This window comes from Salmo salar, chromosome ssa03 (assembly GCF_905237065.1).
Source record: "Salmo salar chromosome ssa03, Ssal_v3.1, whole genome shotgun sequence".
Lineage (NCBI taxonomy): Eukaryota > Metazoa > Chordata > Actinopteri > Salmoniformes > Salmonidae > Salmo > Salmo salar.
In genome coordinates, this window is record NC_059444.1 from 68,006,729 (window position 1) to 68,028,094 (window position 21,366).

At 46.8% G+C, this 21,366-nt stretch overlaps 2 protein-coding genes across 3 annotated transcripts in view; both read left to right on the plus strand.

The window, feature by feature from the left end:
- The window catches only part of prr36b (proline rich 36b), a 28,526-nt gene extending 16,223 nt beyond the window's left edge, over window positions 1-12,303 (plus strand). The window contains exons 4-6 of one of the 2 annotated variants that reach the window (XM_014193479.2): window positions 7,257-7,483; window positions 7,692-9,556; window positions 9,900-12,303. In XM_014193479.2, coding sequence (XP_014048954.2) covers window positions 7,257-7,483; window positions 7,692-9,556; window positions 9,900-11,291 — 3,484 coding nt within the window. In that variant the 3' untranslated portion in view covers window positions 11,292-12,303. Of the gene's footprint in view, window positions 1-7,256; window positions 7,484-7,691; window positions 9,557-9,886 lie in introns of both variants that reach the window. The other variant, XM_014193480.2, reaches the window with a different exon arrangement.
- Window positions 12,304-19,747: 7,444 nt separating this feature from the next.
- The window catches only part of LOC106601340 (serine/threonine-protein kinase N2), a 42,657-nt gene continuing 41,038 nt past the window's right edge, over window positions 19,748-21,366 (plus strand). The window contains exon 1 of the mRNA XM_014193475.2: window positions 19,748-20,570. Within this exon, the coding sequence (XP_014048950.1) occupies window positions 20,547-20,570 (24 nt within the window). The 5' untranslated portion in view covers window positions 19,748-20,546. The remainder of the gene's footprint in view (window positions 20,571-21,366) is intronic.

Here is a 21,366-nt window from a genome sequence, read left to right on the forward strand (position 1 = left end):
CATGCAAATGGTCATGGTCGTCTTAATTGTGATTTTTTTATAGAACAAATGTTTTGCGCTTGTGATGCATTTTTGAAAATGTCCTACGAGATACTTAATGAATATGACACAGCTTTGATGACACTCCCGTCTCACAAACAAATGTTTTTTTAACAGAGCCATATATTTGAAAAGTTTGGACATTTGAAGTTTATGCTTATTATGATGCATTTACATGACCCTGTGTTCCATAGCAGCCGTAACAGCTCCTCATGTGCAACGTTGACCAATAGCAATTCACACAACTTTCTGAATTTAAACAATGCTATGTACAAGATTCCAAATTCTCATCATGAATGGATAAATGAAATGCTCAAAGGCATTAACATGGTGTCCATTCTAAAGGTTATAAATGATTACGCTACCAGCTTCACCCAATTCATGTCAAAATAACAAACTGCTATTGGGTCAACTGTAGGGTACAAAACATTAGGAACGCCTTTCCATGGCACTGTCCAGGTGAAAGCTGTGATCCCTTATTGAGGTCACCTGTCTCCTCCCTTTCAATCAGTGTAGATAAAGGGGAGGAGACAGGTTAAAGATGGATTCTTAAGTCTTGATATGATTGAGACATGGATTGTGTGTGTGTGTCATTCAGAGGGTGAATGGGCAAGACTGTGGGAAGCATTGGTGTCAACATAGGCCACCATCCCTGTGGAAGCTTTCCACACCTTCTAGTCCACGCCCGGTGAATTGAGGCTGTTCTGAGGGCAAAGGGAAGGTGTTCCTGATGTTTTGTACACTCCCTGTATACGTGGAATATGAAGTTGAATCCCCTTTCACCTAAAATGACGGTATTAAGACGATTTATGATTTTTTTTTTTTGTTCCTGGATATTGCTCATAATTGTCGGTTACACAATTCTACAATAACTGTACCAGCCCTATGCATCATGGCTGTTTTGTTTTGGTTCCGTTGACATTTAGCAAGTCCGGTCTGTGTTCTGTTTGTCCTGAAACTGTTACACTTTTTGTTCTATTTTAGTTTGACTGCTGTGACCCCTCCAAACACTAGATCCTCTGTGGTGGTGACACACCTCAGATTGATTCTGAATTTCAACCTCAGACTTTGTCGGTGGCAGCTGAAAATATGTGTGTGAAATGAATAGTCTGCAGCAGCACACGATTTCTCAGTATTCCACCTCTCCCTTTACAGTAGCACTTAATACCTGCCACTACATCCTGGTTGGTGGGTGTAGTAGAGGTGTGAACACTATTTACCCGTTGTGTGTGTGCCATTGTTTTTGCAGTACCAATTTGGCTGTGTGATGAGGTGTTCACACATTTTCTCAAGCCAACACTGTTGTAGGGCTGTGTTTTGTACTCTGTGTTTTGTACTCTGTGTTTTGTACTCTGTGTTTTGTACTCTGTGTTTTGTACTCTGTGTGCATGTCTGCTGTTTGATACTGATTGCCTGTATAATGGTATGTCTGCTGTTTGATACTGATTGCCTGTATAATGGTAGCTCTACAGCTTGTGACAGGAAACCTCTGGGTCTGATTTAGTGTGTGCTGAAAGTCATTAGGTGGTGTTGGACACTGGCTGGTGTGGGGGAAGGTATGTGTGTGAAGGCATGTTTTTGAGTCATAGTTGAGATGATATCATGCAGCTCCCGTCATTGCTCATTGGGTGTGGCTTTGCGTGCATGCGTATGCTGGTGTTGTGTGTATGCTGGTGTTGTGTGTATGCTGTGCAGGGCTGTATTGCTGGGAGGCGGTATATGTTAACCAACATGTTGCCCAACGATCGTTGCCCTGTTGCTAGCGCCTTGCCAACAAGTCTTATTTTAGTGTTGTTTTTTTCTCCATTGTTTTCTGATATTATTACTTATGTTTTTGACTTGACTCTGTTATTGATTAATGTACTGTGTTGTTGAGGGAGCTGCACATAAGCATTTCACTGCACCTTTTATACCTGCTGTACACTGACAAATACAATGTTATTGGATGGTGTTTAACCAGTGTGGCTGTGGGGATGGGGAGGAGTGTAGTGTGGAGCTGAACATGTTATTGGATGGTGTTTAACCAGTGTGACTGTGGGGATGGGGAGGAGTGTAGTGTGGAGCTGAACATGTTATTGGATGGTGTTTAACCAGTGTGGCTGTGGGGATGGGGAGGAGTGTAGTGTGGAGCTGAACATGTTATTGGATGGTGTTTAACCAGTGTGGCTGTGGGGATGGGGAGGAGTGTAGTGTGGAGCTGAACATGTTATTGGATGGTGTTTAACCAGTGTGACTGTGGGGATGGGGAGGAGTGTAGTGTGGAGCTGAACATGTTATTGGATGGTGTTTAACCAGTGTGGCTGTGGGGATGGGGAGGAGTGTAGTGTGGAGCTGAACATGTTATTGGATGGTGTTTAACCAGTGTGACTGTGGGGATGGGGAGGAGTGTAGTGTGGAGCTGAACATGTTATTGGATGGTGTTTAACCAGTGTGGCTGTGGGGATGGGGAGGAGTGTAGTGTGGAGCTGAACATGTTATTGGATGGTGTTTAACCAGTGTGACTGTGGGGATGGGGAGGAGTGTAGTGTGGAGCTGAACATGTTAGACGTCATGGCTTCAGCTTACACTTTTCCATTGTGTTATTGACTGTACGTTTGTTTATTCCATGTGTAACTCTGTTGTTTGTCGCACTGCTTTGCTTTATCTTGGCCAGGTCGCAGTTGAAAATGAGAACTTGTTCTCAACTGGCCTACCTGGTTAAATAAAGGTGAAATAAAACAGTGCATTGTTGGGCCTATAAGTAAGGAGCGTCGGTGGTGGTCTATGAATTTGGAGGAAGCCATGAAGGCTAGGAGAAGAGGGTAGGGGTGGAGGTCTATGAATTTGGAGGAAGCCATGAAGGCTAGGAGAAGAGGGTAGGGGTGGAGGTCTATGAATTTGGAGGAAGCCATGAAGGCTAGGAGAAGAGGGTAGGGGTGGAGGTCTATGAATTTGGAGGAAGCCATGAAGGCTAGGAGAAGAGGGTAGGGGTGGAGGTCTATGAATTTGGAGGAAGCCATGAAGGCTAGGAGAAGAGGGTAGGGGTGGAGGTCTATGAATTTGGAGGAAGCCATGAAGGCTAGGAGAAGAGGGTAGGGGTGGTGGTCTATGAATTTGGAGGAAGCCATGAAGGCTAGGAGAAGAGGGTAGGGGTGGAGGTCTATGAATTTGGAGGAAGCCATGAAGGCTAGGAGAAGAGGGTAGGGGTGGAGGTCTATGAATTTGGAGGAAGCCATGAAAGGCTAGGAGAAGAGGGTAGGGGTGGTGGTCTATGAATTTGGAGGAAGCCATGAAGGCTAGGAGAAGAGGGTAGGGGTGGAGGTCTATGAATTTGGAGGAAGCCATGAAGGCTAGGAGAAGAGGGTAGGGGTGTGGCTCTCTCTCCCTTGTCCTGCTGTACTTAACAGTAATAGAGCAGTAGGCTGCCAGTCGTGTACAGTGTAATAGAGCAGTAGGCTGCCAGTCGTGTACAGTGTAATAGAGCAGTAGGCTGCCAGTCGTGTACAGTGTAATAGAGCAGTAGGCTGCCAGTCGTGTTCAGTGTAATAGAGCAGTAGGCTGCCAGTCGTGTACAGTGTAATAGAGCAGTAGGCTGCCAGTCGTGTACAGTGTAATAGAGCAGTAGGCTGCCAGTCGTGTACAGTGTAATAGAGCAGTAGGCTGCCAGTCGTGTTCAGTGTAATAGAGCAGTAGGCTGCCAGTCGTGTACAGTGTAATAGAGCAGTAGGCTGCCAGTCGTGTACAGTGTAATAGAGCAGTAGGCTGCCAGTCGTGTTCAGTGTAATAGAGCAGTAGGCTGCCAGTCGTGGTACAGTGTAATAGAGCAGTAGGCTGCCAGTCGTGTACAGTGTAATAGAGCAGTAGGCTGCCAGTCGTGTTCAGTGTAATAGAGCAGTAGGCTGCCAGTCGTGTTCAGTGTAATAGAGCAGTAGGCTGCCAGTCGTGTACAGTGTAATAGAGCAGTAGGCTGCCAGTCGTGTACAGTGTAATAGAGCAGTAGGCTGCCAGTCGTGTACAGTGTAATAGAGCAGTAGGCTGTAAATCTCCTCTCCTGCTGGGCTGTGGGTGTGACAGGCAGACCACTCTGACGCAGTCTCCCCCAGCCATGGTTTTATGGGAGGTACAGCAGCAGACCTAATCACTTAAAGGATCTGGTGGTAACGGTGGGTGTGAACTCATGCTCTGGAAGTGTGGCAGACGTGATGGATGTGGCAGAGTGCTCTCTGTGAAAGCAGTGGTTCACCACACTCATACAGCCCTATTCTGTTATACAGGGATCTGCATCGTCACCCTCCAGGCTCTACCTGCTCTTTGTTCTCTCACTGGTTTCCTCTTTGTCCCTCAACTGCTAGGAGATGGAAACCATTTTACTTTTACTCGACACCTCAGCTCCATCTTCAGTAGGTTGACTGTCCTTTTTTATATCTTATTTTTAAACTTTATTTTCCTCAAGCAGAACCAACCAAGAAGCCAGCTATAGCTGGTTTATCAGGTTAAGGCTGCACCCTGTGTAATGTCTTATCCTGTCGCTCAAAGCCCCTCTTGAGTGCTGCGGCAGTATAAGGATCTCCCTACCTCCAAGGCAACTAACTACCTGGTGAATTTCTCTGGGAAATTGCAAGCGAAGGACTGATACCTTTTGTTCCTGGGTTAGAGTGAGATTCCTGTGGTGCACTCATATCTGAAGCCCTGTGTGGATGTCCTGGAGGTAGAATCTCCTCCTTTTAACCAGGGTAAAGTGTCCCTCCCAGCCTTTCTGCAGAATTAAAATGGCATCTCTAATATGCCAGCTGTCTCCCTGGGAGGAGGTCCGTCCCCATGGTAGCTGGCTCTTTGCTGTTAGCTCTGCTGCAGGGGAGGCACTAGCCTTGCTTATGCATCTCATTGACTTAATCGTAGCCCCACTTTGATTTGCCACGCGAAGGCACACGGGCAACCTGATTTTTATGTTAATCACCGCAAAGTTCCACATCGTTCCAAAATGCGTAATGAAACTAAAATGTTATATTTTAAAAACCTCAGGCTACTTTAATTGTCTCTGCGCTCATTTTTTAAGCATCAGTGAATTTCTAGGCTTTTTCTCTACATTTTCTTTAACCCCAATGTGGTGTGATGTTCCTAATGGCAAGGCCTTTGGCAAGTTTGAGAAGCAATGCACAGCAATTTTCCTTCATTGTGTGCAAGCCATTAGACTGATCACGAGTCTAACATGATCAACACTGCCTCAGTCATTTGGGTGACAGTGATCTTAATTAGAGAATAAAAATAAAAAAAGCCTAACAATTCAAGCGTCATTGCACTGTAATGCCTCAGTGGAGCCTTTTCATTGTGCCTAACTGCCGAGAAGCATGTATTCATTTTGTAACACATCCTGCCTGTCTTTTTAATTTTTTTAATTGTTGGACCATGCCCCGTTATTCTGTAGCGGCCGCGCCGGCTCCTACTACAGTGACTGGACCTTTTTGAGAAGCGACAATGATAGAAGGTTAATGACGACGTGTAATCAGATTAGCACTTTCTCTCGCTCCCTTCCTCCTACTGCCTTTGACGATGGCCCGCTAATCTGCCTTGCTTCCCTACCTAAACGAAGTCATCCTGTCATTTTTGATAAGCCATATTCCTTTTGTCACACAGATTAAGATAAATACTGTCGTCATCTCTCCTGCATTTTCTCTACCTTCTATTCACTTCGTCCTGTAATTATTTTCTAATCTTTAATTCCATTTTTTCTGTCAGCACACACTTTTACAAATCTCATGAACTTAGAATTTGACCACGTTACTTTTCTTTTTAGTGTGTCCTCATTTATGTCAAGACCTGTCAGATTGATACCTGGTCAGATTGATACCTGGTCAGATTGATACCTGGTCAGATTGATACCTGGTCAGATTGATACCTGTCCAGATTGATACCTGTCCAGATTGATACCTGTCCAGATTGATACCTGAGGAAACCACAGTGAATGTCACGTTCTGCTCGCTCGTAGTTAATCAGTTGAAGGGTCAGCCAATGAAAAAGCTCTTCTCCTGGACTAGGTTATATCACGCATTCTAATAGAGAAAAGGGACAGTTTTTGTGATGCAACTCTGGGTAGAAACAATGGCCTTTTTGTACCATGACCTAGGCTGTTAATGCTTCATAAACAAGCCTTAGTCTAGACGTCACCACACCAAACAGTATCATTAACATGAGCTTGTAATCCCTCTCATCGTTGGAGTAATAACAGGCAGTCTCTTGTTTTGGTTCAACAGGCTCATCATCCGCTGCTTCCCTCAATCTTCACCCCTCTTCATTCTCTACCTATGACAACTCTTCCTGTACAGGGAAGGATGGATGGTTGTAATCCATTGCTAGTGGACATCATGTCGAGGCTAGCTGTTACCAGACAAGCAGTGTTTTCCATTAGGCCTACACTTGACAGGTGTGCGTGGCACTCCGGGTTTCCTTGCCGTGTAAAAACTGGCAGCGTTTGCTCTTGTACAATGAAATATGCTTTTAACTCCATCCATAGTTCCAACAGGGATTTGAACAAGTTATTTCTGTGCTCCGTCTGAATTAAAGATGAACATGACCCCAGCGATCTTGCCTCTCCCCGCCGCCGACGCTAACTCTGTTCTTTATTTAGAGGCGGTGGTGCAGTGCAGCGTAGGCTAACGAGATCTCACCACTGTCACTGCATCTCGGTTACTTTGCACTGGCCTGACGTGGAAGCTACTTGACCAGAGTGCACATTACCCTCATGTCAGGAGAGGTGGGCTGGATGTAGCAGGGAGGAGGATGAAGATGGGGGTGGGCTTGGCAGTGGGGGGGGGCTCCACTCTGTACGTGTGATGTGACTCATCTCCCAGACTGCACTGCTTCAGATGCCTCAGGGTGTTGTGATGATGTGTGTGGGGGGGGGTTGCTGGGCTGACTGGGTGAGTTACTGTATTAGTGCCAGCCACTCCAAGCATTGAAGGGCCTCTTGCTCTGTGATTTATGGCCCAGGTGTTACCAGCATGTGGAACTCGAGGGACCTAACGTTCGCTTGACAATGCAAATGAGGCTGTTTAAACATTGGTGTTAATTTGGTGTCACTTTATTTGTATTTATATAAATAGCACTAGCAGTCAAGTCTCCATTTCGATATTTTATCACCTCTACAGGAATACTGATTCATGGTGTCTGGTAGAGGTCCCCCCTGGTTTGAAAGCCGTGCTCAGTGATTCTGACCCCACCGCTCTCCTGTTCTCCCTCAGGCCTGCTGCTGGTGCTCCAGGATCTCGCCCTGCCTCTGCTGCAGCCAGGCCAGCCACAGCCAGCACAGCCAAGAGCTCCACAACCACAGCCAAGCCTGGCACCCCCACGGCTAAAACCACCTCCACCACCCCCAGACCAGCCTCTGCCAAAGCCGGCTCTACAACACCCTCTGCTGGACGGACCCCGACATCACAGCCCTCAAAAACTGCAACTCCCATCAAGAAAGGTAAGAGGAGACATCAGTTTTGGTAAAAAAAATGTTTTGTTTAATTTCCAAAAGTTTTAGCTTTTTATTACTAACATTACACGTTTTTACATTTAAAAAAATATATCTTTATTAAATATTTAGATAATTTGTTCATCATAATTAAGTTTCCATCCCTTGTCCTTTTTCCTCTTCACAAACGTCTGCTTGTGTTATACTTTTCCTCTAGATGTTACTAAATCAGCCACCAAGAAGCCTGCAGCGGCTCCTCTCACTCGCACCTCACCAGCCAAGACCACCAAACCTGAGACTCCCAAATCAGCCTCCGCGTCCAAGCCAGACTCCACCCCCAAGAAGCCGGCTGCCAGCAGCAAGGCCGCAGACACCAAGAAGACGCCAAGCAAGCCCACGCCTTCAAAGGATGTCAGTGCTGGCCCCAAGACCCCCAGTACCAAGCCAGCAGGGAAGGCTTCCACCCCTAAGAAGACTGTGGGCAGCAACACCCCCATGGCAGTGAAGCGTGGCCCCAAGCCCGCAACTGAAGCTGGTGAGACCCAGGACGCTGCTGTTGCTGCTGCCATAGCTGCAGCTTCCTCGGCTGCTGTGGTCTCCATGGCAACCTCAGAAGAAGCAATGGTGGCTGCAGTCCCAGAGGAGAAGGAGACCTTGCCCCCTCAGGCCAGCCAGCCAGAGGAGGCCCCAGAGGCCTTTATATCTCAGCTGTCAGCTCAGCTGGACCTGGTCCCCCTGGAAGAGCCAGCAGACATAGTGTCTCCCCTGGGCACCACGGTCATGTCTCCTCCATGCTCCCCCACCGGGCCCATGTCCCCGGTCAGGGAGCCTCAGAATGCCTCTGCTCTGCTGGACATGCACGTCCAGACAGAACCCAGGTCCCAGAACCAGTCTGCCATTGCTCCACAGAGCCCGGTCCAGGAGGAGGTGATATTCCAGACAGACCCCTGTGGCCAGAACCAGTCTGCCATGGCTCCACAGAGCCCGGTCCAGGAGGAGGTGATATTCCAGCCAGACTCCTGGGCCCAGAATCAGTCTGCCATGGCTCCACAGAGCCCGGTCCAGGAGGAGGTGATATTCCAGCCAGACTCCTGGGCCCAGAATCAGTCTGCCATGGCTCCACAGAGCCCGGTCCAGGAGGAGGTGATATTCCAGCCAGACCCCCGTGGCCAGAATCAGTCTGCCATGGCTCCACAGAGCCCGGTCCAGGAGGAGGTGATATTCCAGCCAGACTCCTGGGCCCAGAGCCAGTCTGCCATGGCTCCACAGAGCCCGGTCCAGGAGGAGGTGATATTCCAGCCAGACTCCTGGGCCCAGAATCAGTCTGCCATGGCTCCACAGAGCCCGGTCCAGGAGGAGGTGATATTCCAGCCAGACTCCTGGGCCCAGAGCCAGTCTGCCATGGCTCCACAGAGCCCGGTCCAGGAGGAGGAGGTGATATTCCAGCCAGACCCCTGTGGCCAGAATCAGTCTGCCATGGCTCCACAGAGCCCAGTCCAGGAGGAGGTGATATTCCAGACAGACCCCTGTGGCCAGAATCAGTCTGCCATGGCTCCACAGAGCCCAGTCCAGGAGGAGGTGAAGGTCCAGCCAGATGAGCAGCAGGAGGACCTCCTCATGCCCTCCTCTTCAGCCCCTCCTGTGTTCAGCATGATGTCTCAGCCCATGGATGAGTTCACCTCAGGGGTCCTGGTCTCTCCCTATCAGGACCAGGAAGAGGCAGTGGAGAAGGCAGATGAGGAGATCAACGAAGATGTTGACAATGAGGAGGAGGAAGAGGAGAGGACGGTGAGCAAGCCGACATCACTGTTTGACATGAGTAGCTCCCAGCCCTCTGAGGATGCCAAGCCTGCAGGCTTCGGTGGTGCCACCGGTTGGCATGGGGATGACGTTTTACCAGGGATGGACTCTGAGGATGTGAGCAGCCGCCTGCAGGGGTCGTCAGAGATTAGCAGCACCCAGCATACGGGCCTGCTGCAGGGTACCCAGAGCTCCGATGCCCTGGTAGACTCCAGCCTCAAGGGCTCCGAGGGAGAAGGGGCCTTCATGTGCTCCCCCGATGTGGAGACCCTGGCCAACGAGGAGGAAGATGAGGGAGGAGGAAGATGAAGATGAGGAAGAGGAAAGGAAAGTGTGCAAGCCGACATCACTGTTTGACATGAGTAGCTCCCAGCCCTCTGAGGATGCCAAGCCAGCAGGCTTTGGTGCTGCCACCGGTTGGCATGGGGATGACCTCTTGTCAGGGATGGACTCTGAGGATGTGAGCAGCCGCCTGCAGGGGTCGTCAGAGATTAGCAGCACCCAGCATACGGGCCTGCTGCAGGGTACCCAGAGCTCCGATGCCCTGGTAGACTCCAGCCTCAAGGGCTCCGAGGGAGAAGGGGCCTTCATGTGCTCCCCCGATGTGGAGACCCTGGCCAACGAGGAGGAGCGAGTTGATGATATGGACTTGAGCTCAGAGCGGGCAGTGGACCACCGGAAGGTGTGTCAGCAGGAGGATGAGGAGGAGGATGATGATGAAGATGTGGAGATGCCCAGCGAAGGGGTGACGGAGAGTGGACTGGAGAGCTGTGGGAACGCAGACGACGACGACTACACAGAGGAGGACCGCTTGGATAACCTCAACCGTTCGCCCATCCCACCTTCCTCAGCCTGGGGTCAGACAAACCCCTTCACTGACCCCTGGGCTCAGCCCCACCTCTCCTCCCCCCACACCGCCTCCAGCCCCCTGTCTGACCACGGGGCTGATGACCCTGAGACGCCCACCCAGTCCTCTGCCCAGGCCTGGTTGGATCTCAGCGCCCCCTCTCTGATGCTCCAGTCAGAGCAGCCCTCAGAGCCCCAGTCTGCCCCTGAGGAGATGGAGAGCTCCGCCCCAGTGGAGGCCTCTGCCCCCCCAGGGCCCCCTGCTGTGGGCATGTCTCAGTCCAGCACTCTGAGTGGCACGGCCCTGGCCGTCCACAGCAGCAGTGAAACCAGCACTCCCGAGGAGCTCCGTGACTATGACAGCAGCTCCGGGGTGGAGTCACGCTCTGACAAGCAGCAGACCCCCGTGCCATCCAATGTGCAGCCTGACCTGGAGCAGGACTTGGGCATCCATCTGGAACGAGGTGACGAGGAAGAGGAGGCTGAGACGCTCCCTGCTGACGAGGTCCTGGGAGCAGGCCCTCCTACTGCCCCAGCCTCTGCCCCCTCCTCCCCCTCCACCTCGGGAGACGAGGCCAGCGACATGGAGGGTGAGATGCAGATCAACGACCCAGATGACCCCGTCACCATGGTTGACAGTGCTGAGTTCGACAGCCCACCGTCCGCCTGTATCCTGCCTGCCCTGGAAGAGGAGGTGGTGGAGGCGCCGGCCGGAGAAGGAGAGGAGGACGGGGGTGGCGGCACGCCCCAGTCTGCCAACTCGGTGGCATCTTATGGCTTTGACTGCACCATGTCCAACTCCAACGCCCACTCCACTGCCGAGAGCTGCGGTAAGAGCCCCGGCATCTTCTCCCTGGAGAACGAGGACCAGTTGCCCGAGGAGGCCAAGGACCCCTCACTCATCAAGGAGCTGACCCTGCCTGCAGCGGCCGCCCAGTCAGAGGAGCTGCTGGGAGGCCCTGTAGACCTGCTGCCCCTGGGCCAGCCTGGGGACCAGCACCACTACATGCTGGGGGGGAAGATGGATGCTGACCACCTGGAGGAGGCCAACACCCTGGAGGACGCCCTCCGCCTGGGGCCCCAGCATGCCGGGGAGGCCAGCGAGGGCCAGCCACCCTACTACTCTGCTATATGCGATAAGACTGATAGCTTTCTGGCAGGTAACGTATAAGTCCCTACCCCTGGAATGCACCTTCTCCCTCGCACCCCTCCCCCCTTGTTGTTCTTAGTTTTTCTCTCGAAGTGGGTTAGATGGTTTAGAAAAACAAGCAAATGATGGTAGGAAACAAAAAAAGCAAGGGGAATGAAAAAGACTGTAGATTAGTGAAGCCTCCCTCTTTCATACTACTATTATGGTTATGAATGTATGGCACTACTTTGTGTACAATAGCTACTAGCTACCATTTTTCTATTAGAATGTTCTTTTTAAGTGACACTGCGTACTCCGTAACCCCTGAGGGGGCATTGACTGACTGGTCCGTTGGGACAAAGCTCTTAAAAGAAAAGGAGGGAAAAAACGAGAATGGACTCTACCTACATGTGTATTTATCCTACTGTTTTTACCAAACAAATGTCAATTATTTTTTTTGTACTTGTTTTGTTGGAACCCGGTCCTCCCTCCCCTATGTACACACTCCATTTTATCCTGCACCATAGAGATAGTCCTACTCTCTTTTTTTACAAGTTTGTCTTCTTGTTTTCAACACTATTTTAGTATCGAATAAAGGCTAGATATTTAACATGGCTTTCCTCCCCTTACAGTTTTGTTAAGGTCGGTATGAGAGTGTTTGATTTGAAGTTTGTCTAGTTTTAATTTGCGCTACAGGAAGTTTGCCTCTCCCTGCATAGATTATCATGGCAAGTAACGTTGTCATGTACGGTGTTTTGAGGCATCTGTTTTAAGTGGTCAGGCTTCATGCCTCTTAGTTGATCATTTGTGCTTCAGAACCAACTAACAACTATTTGTGGGGGGAAAAAACCTGCATTCCTCTGCATTTAGAATGACGCTCACTGAAAACGCTTTTCTCACTGAAACGCTTTTAGTGATATTGGATATTTCCACTTGCATGTACTAACATTGAAATTGTATGTGATTAAACCATTATACACTAGGGATGTTGATAAGTGAATGGTTCACGCTAAGTAGGTTTTTCAAAATTCCATTAAACATCATTGCAAGGCAAGTTGTTCCTGTTTGTTGTTATTTCCCATTAGCGTAGCATGTCTCAATTGTTGTCTAGGTCCGTTTTATGTATTTAAATGACATCACTGTCCTCACCATGGGAATCACTTCCCATCAGGAAGTGACGTTTTTATCTGTGGAATGGTGTTGATGCGCAATGGAATTTTGGTTAGGAGGCAATCCACCTGGTGTCCCATACCGTGTTTTCCAGCATGTATATGTTTCTCTCTAACCTCCATGGATTCAACACAGACCAACACTACATTTGTAAACGTCCTTGGTAGGTGGTACTCCCTAAACAGACACCAGGGAAGACTCCTGCTTCTGGGTCCCTTTACTGTATGTCCTGAAGGTTTTACATCCTCTGCGATGTGAAGCCAGCTCAAACCTGCCTGTATCCTCCCGAATGCTCCACCCAACACACACACACACACACACTGTCATTACCCCACACCTACCTGAATGCGTCTTAAGAAGAAGCTGAAGTGGATTAGAGATCTGACTCCATTCTGTCTGCGCCTGCTCAACCCAGACAAGGAAAACCCTTGGATCCCTATGTTTGTCGGTACTGAAATCAGAGCATCCCTTGTTCCTCCTCTCCTACCTTCTGCACCATTATGGTCTTCCTAAAAAAATATATATATTTTTTTTAAAAGCCAGATTTGGCGTTTTGCCCAGTAGACCTATCATGAACATACAGGCGTCTCTCATGATGTTGCTTTGGGAATGCTCTTTTGCATGTACAGTACTCTACGTGTCTGTTGGGACACCATGGCTGCCCTTGAGTAAGGCATGGTCAGTGTTGAGGTATACGTTTTTGTAATTAGCCGAGCAGGTCCCAGGGGCATCCTTGTGTTGGCCAAGTTGATTTTTGACGTGGGATATAATGCTTTTCAAAGCAGTCAGGTCTATGTGGTGAAGCTATATGGTTGGTCCAAAACTTTTTTTTTATCAGAGTAGTTTGATTTAGTTCTTAAGTAAAATGGTTAATCCCTTGTTCCACGTTTTCTTTGTTTAGTCCCCGGCTTGTCAGGTCTTGCATGTTCATTTTCATGTTATCAAAATCTTGCCTTTTATGTGGGGATATTTTCCTGGGACATTTTTAGATGTGTCAATTCACATTTGGATTAATGGTGGTTAAATGCCAGATCATAGAGGCAGGGGAGATTAATTGCTCCTAGTCATGTGATCTTTATCCCTTATTATGGCTACATATAGTTCTGAGTTTCAGGCCAGCATCTTGAGGGCAAAGACTTAAGACAAAATGATTACCAACAATGTTGTGCACCACTTTATTACATTGTATGAATGGGTTGCAAATGAATCTAAATTAGCTGAACTCTGACGCAATTACAGTGTGATTTTAGTTGTGGGTTTCCGAGGTTACAATTTCCAGACGAATGTGGGAAAGCGATTACATTTAAGATGTGATTGGCCACTGCTGTTACATCTGTTTAGCTAATGTCCCGTCCCATGTCAGGAACTGTCTGAAATGTCATATTAAATGTATAGACATGTACTGTAGTATCTGTGGATAAATCCATGAAGTGTCTCCACAATTTAACAATTGTAGTTCAATGTCATCTTCATAACCTTTTTTCCAACTTATTTGAGAGCAAACTCTAGACCTCATTTGACTAATACTGCGTCTATATCGTAGATGGGTTATGTAATATGTATTAGATTAGGTCCTAGATGTTGGCAAGTCCTCCAATCAGACAGATGTCATGTTAATGAGTCATTGCATGTTCCAATAAGTTAAGGGATGATTTAGGATGAGTCCAGGGTGCATGCCATCCTCAAATCGTTTTCCACTACTCAGTCGCTATTACCCTCGGGGACATTTGAAGCCAGACCACAAAGATTCGATGTGACGGTCAGATCAGTAAGAATTTGATATGTCCTTCCACACCACAAATGTATACCCAAAAATAACAGAATACAACGACTGTTAGGTTTGTTATAATACTTAGATGAGCCAATATATAACAGAATAGTAGAAAACGACTGTGTGGTCAAACACTTCATTTATTTGTCCTTTTTCAACTGATCGAGACAGAGGTTTTTGTTTACTTTATTCCTTTGTGTAAAGACGTCAATCCCTCAGCACTTCCCTCTCATTTTGCTTTACATCTTCCCTCCACTCCTTTTGATTCTTCTCCTTGAATCCTCTGGCCCTGGATGCTGTCCTACCCCTCCTTTTTGGTGCATGCGTCTCTAACGCACATCCCAAGTTATCTTGACTGTCTAGCAGGAGGGCCCAAGAGTAATGAAGCGGAGACAGAAGAGTCCCACCAGTCACAACAGAAGCAGAGGGAGCCACCCGTGGGCCTACGGGAGGAGAAACAGGATGAGCCAACCATGGGCCTACGGGAGGAGAAACAGGATGAGCCAACCATGGGCCTACGGGAGGAGAAACAGGATGAGCCAACCATGGGCCTACGGGAGGAGAAACAGGATGAGCCAACCATGGGCCTACGGGAGGAGAAACAGGATGAGCCAACCATGGGCCTACGGGAGGAGGACCACATCCAGCTTCCTCCTCATCTCGTAGTGAACGGCCACTACATCGCAGAGCAGCAGTGCAACAGGAGACCCACCGACACCACCTCCAGGTCCCTCCAGTCTGCAGCTGTAGCCAACGGTCAGCTGCGCAGGCTGGAGCAGCACCAGAAGCACCTGCGAGAACAGCAGGAGAGGCAGAAGAGGCAGTGGCTGGAGGAGGAGTGTCTGAGGCAGGAGCAGCAGATGCAGCTGGAAAGGCAGCGTCGGGAGCTCCTCCAGCTCCAACTCCAGCAGCAGCAGCAGGAGCACAGACACCGCCGCCAGGTGCTGCAGTGGCAACTGGAGCAACAGCTCAAACAACAGCTCAGACAGCAGCAGAAACAACAGCAGCAGAAACAGCAGCAGCAGTTGAGGAGTCCGTCTGCAGTCATGCTCTCCCCATCCTCCGGGCTCTGCACCATCTATGAGGCCATGGAAACCAGCGAGGAGGAGGATGAAGGTCAGGAAAGAAAGCAGAACAGAGAGAGGGAAACAAGGATGCAGCAGGAGAAGTGGACATCCAAGCAGACCTGGCCAGAGTCACGCCAGCAGGGGCTGCGTCCCATTCCTCCAACAGACCTGGACTGGAGCAAGAAGGTGGACATCGTCCAGCAGCTCATCAACCAAACCCTGCTGCTGTCCGGGGACAGGGGCTGCCCCCCTCTGCTCCTGCTGCCTGTGGTGAGCGGGGGCACCCTGAGCCCCCTGGAGAGTAGCATGTGGCCCAACCTGCTGTCCCCGCTCAGTCCCCCCTCTGCCACTGTCACCTCTGTCAGCAGCTACTCCCCAGACAGCCAGGGCAGCTCCCCCCAGGGAGACTGGACCGTGGTGGAGCTGGAGACACAGCACTGAAAGCCAGGAAGGGAGGAGGACACACCACTCATCACTGTCATATCTATGCACTGCATACTGTATTCACACGACACAAGTTGGCACTGCATCTCCACACTACAAATTCATGACATGGACCGACATAACAGCGAGGTACACTGATTAAAACCACACAGCCTCACAAAAAGAGCATGCTATACATTCTAACTTCATATCTACATAGAAATACACATTCACTGTATTGTAAAACTAATCTTCAGAGAAGGCTATATATTATTACTCTTCATCAGTGGAGAATTAAGAATGGCACAGCCCCCATTGGTACTGCATCTAATATACTGTAATAATACGCATAGGATTACTATATATTTATTTATTTATTCATTTTCTCTGTATTGCTTTGAACCAAAACCCAAATTTGATTAACTGTACAGTATGAACCTTAATCTGAGCGATAGTTATGACAGTGCACTTGTTAAATAATTTAAATGTTACAGGTAAGTGGGACTAGATTAGACTTGGTTGTGTTAAATTATCATCAGCTTCAAATCCTCAGTGAAGCTGTTTTGTATGTGGAGAAAATACTGCTGCTAGCTACGATCTGGACCAAATGGACTGCTTTGAATTGACACAATCCTTTGTAGGAGAACACCCATTTAAGGAGAGCGCAATGTCTCAAAATAATTGGGCTGTCAATCACACAGGAAAAGAGGGAGGGTGAGAGTAGGACTTCCTTGTTCTGCTCTGCCTTTCACAGTGGTGGTGAGGGGATTGGTGGAAGCGGGAGGGTCTCACCCTGCATTCCAAAGCTATAACCTCATTTCTTGGGTCGGCCTTTATTCAATGGGTTTCCAAGGTTACAAATGATGTCGTGATAGGAGAGAAACAGAAGTCTGAGACAGCGACACTACCACACAGAGAGAGCACAACATTCGGAGCACTGATAAAAATGTAACTAACTGTTCAGAGAATTACATCAACATACATTGCCCTTTAGTAAATATGCCCCAGGAGAGGGAGTTATTTGCTGATGTGATGAGGCAATGTTGTGAGATGGGAAACTGGATATGAAGTGTTGGAAGGACTTTAACATTGTACTAAAGAAGTGCTGTGTATGACCAATGGCTTAAAGGAGGGGGAAACTAGGTTCCTGAAGCCTCAAGCTTGAATACATGATGGCTACATTTGTCAGATGAAGGATATTCATTTCTCAGTCATGTCAACAGTTGATCTATCAACAAATTGATTTAATCTGTGAGCCACCTGTCTCTGTTTTGGAGTTTTGACTGCTCAGGCAGTTTTGATTCCTGCTTGTATTACTTTGGTGTCAGGTCTAAGATCGTATGTCATGTATGTACATCCTATTTGGCAAGGCTACACAATGTCTGGGTAGGGTTTCAGTCGGGATGTAAAATTTGAAGCAATGTTATATCAAATGTATTAATTCTACTGTTATGTGCAATCAAATGTATGGTGAATTGTGCAATATCAGTTGCACATAATTTAGTTTAGATTTAATGAGAATTTTTGTTATGCAAGTTTGTTCTAATTTTAGCATCTATACAGGTATGTAGTATCTATAAATGTTTTATTTGCATTAATGATTAAAGGCTATTATACTGCATGTCCTTTAAGTTCTGTTTGTAAATAGAGGTAGATGAACACTGCCACCTAATGGTTGAGTTAGACTACTGTAAACAAATACTGTAACCCATGTAATCTGTCTTTATCAGTACCGTAGGATATAAAATATTAGTATTGCACAAGCACATCTATGAAACTATTTTGACTGGTAGGCTAGGCTAATCTCAGCTTCATAATATTTTAAAAAGTATATCTGTATGTATCCACATAGTGAAATTATAAATGTATGTGATGCTGTGTATGACAACTTATTTCAGTTTGAATGCAGCATTTGTGAAAATGATATTTATGTAATACGTTGTCTTTTAAACCGATGGTGTCCAACTCATTTTGCCCTTGGGCCGCATTCGGGCTTCACGGAGGTCCGGAGGGACGCGTTAAAAATGTAGTATTTGCTTGCAAAAAATAGTCCAGGGTCCATAAATGCTTGCATTTTTCACTGTCTAGCTTTCGTTTCAATTACTGTTATCAAACTGGACAGAGTGAAAAGCCTATACATGTATACATTATCATTTCTACACAGTTTTGATTTGGTTTTAGACCTTTCAAAAAAACTATTTTCCCCCACCCAAAATATACTCGTAGTGTATTTGAGGTTTTATAAAGACTTCTGAAGTTTGTCATTTCCACTTTGAAATGTCAGATTAGATTTTCCCTTGTGTGAAATGTCCATTTTAATTATAATCCACATAATTCACATTTCCTGTTGCCGCAGGATTATTTTCCTGCTGTAGCAAACTGTCTCAAATGAAAATCCTACATTTGTATAGACATGACTGGCCATCGTCAAACATTATAGTTCAAATAATCACCAGAGGCATACTATTAAGTACATTTATAGGCCTAATCAGAGTTTGGAAAACCTAATATTATTTCCAAGATCCTTCATTGACTCTTGATCAATTTTGCTACAAGGATTTGATTATTAAACTGTTGCTATTAATAAGTTGATTTATATTTGAGTAGTGTTTGTAGACTGTGATAGGCCTACTGTATGGTAATTCACTATTTAAGATCATTTTTAGGCTTGTGTCTGATACATGTATCATTAAGTACGTTTTAATATAACCATAATTTAGAAATAAAATGACTTTCAACTAGCTCTTCCTATTTTTTGCTATTTTGTAACCAGGTTGGCATTGGCAACAAACACATAGATATGCTGACAGCATAACCTACTGTGAAAGACTGATGCCATGTAGTCCCTCTTGTCTAGTCAGAGGGGTTGCCTCCACTGAAGTAGGCTATATATGATCGGTTGCCTCCCACAATGTACCAATGTTCAGGCTTCCTAGGGTCTGGGTTTCCAGGCTTTCCTCATACTAGAAGTAACATAGTAAACGGAACACTTAAATTAGGGAAAGGGGGATACCTAGTCAGTTGTACAACTGAATGCCTTCAACTGAAATGTGTCTTCTGTATTTAACCCAACCTCTGAATCAGAGAGGTGCAGGTGGCTGCCTTAATCGACATCCACGTCTTCAGCGCCCGGGGAACAGTGGGGTAACTGCCTTACTCAGGCAGAACAACAGATTTTTACCTTGTCAGCTTGGGGATTTGATCCAGCAACCTTTTGGTTACTGTCCCAAAGCTCTAACCAGTAGGCTAATAGTATGATCTGTTACATTTGGTATGGCTACATAAGACCGAATGTTACTGAAGGCAACAATAAAAGGAAGGTGGATCGGTGGGTGTGTAATGCGAATGTCTAGCAATCCAAAGGTTGTGTATTCAAATCTCATCACAGACAACTGTAGCATTTAGCAACTTTGCAACTACTTTTGCCCTTTAACCTAACTCCTAACCTTAACTCCTAACCTAGCTAATGTTTAGCATTAGCCACCTAGCTAACTTTAGTGACAACAAATTGCAATTTGTAACATATCATACAAATTGTAATTCGTAGCATATCATATGAAATGGACGACGGACACCCACACATAATACGTAACATAAAATATACTAATTTGAGAGTCACGGATTTTCGTTTACTATGTTACGTCTACCCCTGATTCCAGGTTGCAACCTTTCCGAGACTAAATATCATGTACAGTTTGAGCAACAGTTTGGCCAACTAACCACTAGGCTTCACTAGTCTCTTTCGGTGATGGCCAGAGTCGGACAAAGAGTCGCTTAGCCTAAGCCTACCCTGTACAATATCAAGTCCATACCATTAAGTCTCTCTCTTAATCCATTTAGTTCCACTACAACAAATGAACAATGGGTAGGTAGGCAGACTCGGCCCATATGAATAAGGCGATATCACCAATAGGTTGTTTTTAGGGTTGCCAAGTGGTGATGATGGGCTCGCTTTATGAAATTACTAAAGAGAGGCGCGAAATTATGATTTATCGTCAACAGGTTTATTGCAATTGTAGTGATCACATGACCAATACGACGCGCGCCCCTCACTTGCGCTCTGCTACCCTCACTGTTCAGTTGCCCCCTCGAGCAACGAGCATCAGACCGTTTTTATACAGTTGATTGACGACCAGTCACGCACAAAAGAGCTCTCAGCAAGGGAGGAGTGGCGTAGGATAGCATTAATTTTCTCAGAGTAAGAAAATGTCAGGTATTTTTTGTTGTTGTGGTTTATAGATATTTCGCCTGGATTTAAACTGGAAAGGACAAGGTAGGCTACGTAAGCGGGAGGCTATGTTATGTAGACATAACGGTTCTTGTTCATAACCCGATTATAGGCTTGACGATGCAATGCATGGAAATAATAGCCTAATAATAATGTATAATTTTGAGAGTGAGTGAAACATTTAATGATGTCCATTTAGTATTATTTCTGTAGCTGTCATGTTCTCCAATTACATGGGGTAGAATGTCAGATGAACCAGTCAACGTCAGCCTTCAAACTACACAACATAGTTGAAAGGTGGACCCGGTGATACGTAACTTCTTGCTCTTTGGGAACATGGACTAAAGAAGAGAATGATAGGCCTACAATGTTTATTTTGTCGATGCTCTCGCTCACCTGGGCAGAGACAAACGCCCGTTAACTCTCCGTACAGTTCACTGTCGTTTTAAAGCGCTGAGGGTATTCGCCAATGTTGTCCTGCTCTTTGACCTCAAATAACTCCAAACGACAGGAACTGATTTGATGGTGTCGTAGATCACTAAAATGATTTGATAGTCAAGAATTCATCAGCTACATTGAAGAAGACTTTGTCATCCCACCGCTGTGGTAGCCTGTGTGATTGATACACAAGACACCAGATGGCTAACAACGACTCGATGCAAGTAAGTTTTCCAAGTTAGCATTGGACAGTGGTTTTCCTTGATTTAACATATAATGTTAGTCTGTGTTTGTCCTATTCGAAGAGATGCGTGCATGTCATATTTGTAGGCTATTTCTTCTAATTGAGGTCGTGGTGACGTCTTTGCACGACAGGGACTGATGGTAGACAGGTACCCTACTAGTACATCGGGCCAAAGTACTATGGTGGTTTTAGACAGGTAGTAGCCCACTATAACCTACTGAGCCATTAGTCCACACCCACACCATCACCTTGAAACTTTAGGTCTGTGTTTTCTGTCCCTCATGTTTGCAATGCTCAAACAGTGCATAATAATGGCAGGTGCTTACAGTGTGTTACCAAAGCAGTCTGACATATTTGTGCGGGTGTAGACACAAGTAATGACGTATTGATGATGTGTAGACCAACAAATACTGTACACACATATGTGTACTTTTTATACCTTACCCGCCAGATGGACGAGAAATGACCGGTATGGAGCATTAGAGGGCAATTTCTTGTGGTACACAGTTGTTCCACTCAGGTGAGTTCCAGTGGAGGGTGTCAGAGTCAAGGACCTAATTAAACAGGTCATGTTACCTTATGCTGCTTACACAGGTGTCATCTCAGTTCAGGAAACTGCATAGGAGGGAATTGTTACAAATTAGAGGCCAGGTTGAACTCACGCCAGAACACAACACAATATCTGTCTGCTGCAGCCTTGCAGGTAACCCACTGAGTTTGTGTCAGACCAAAGTCAGTGGTCCAGTACAAAGTTCAAATAATAAGATACATAAAAC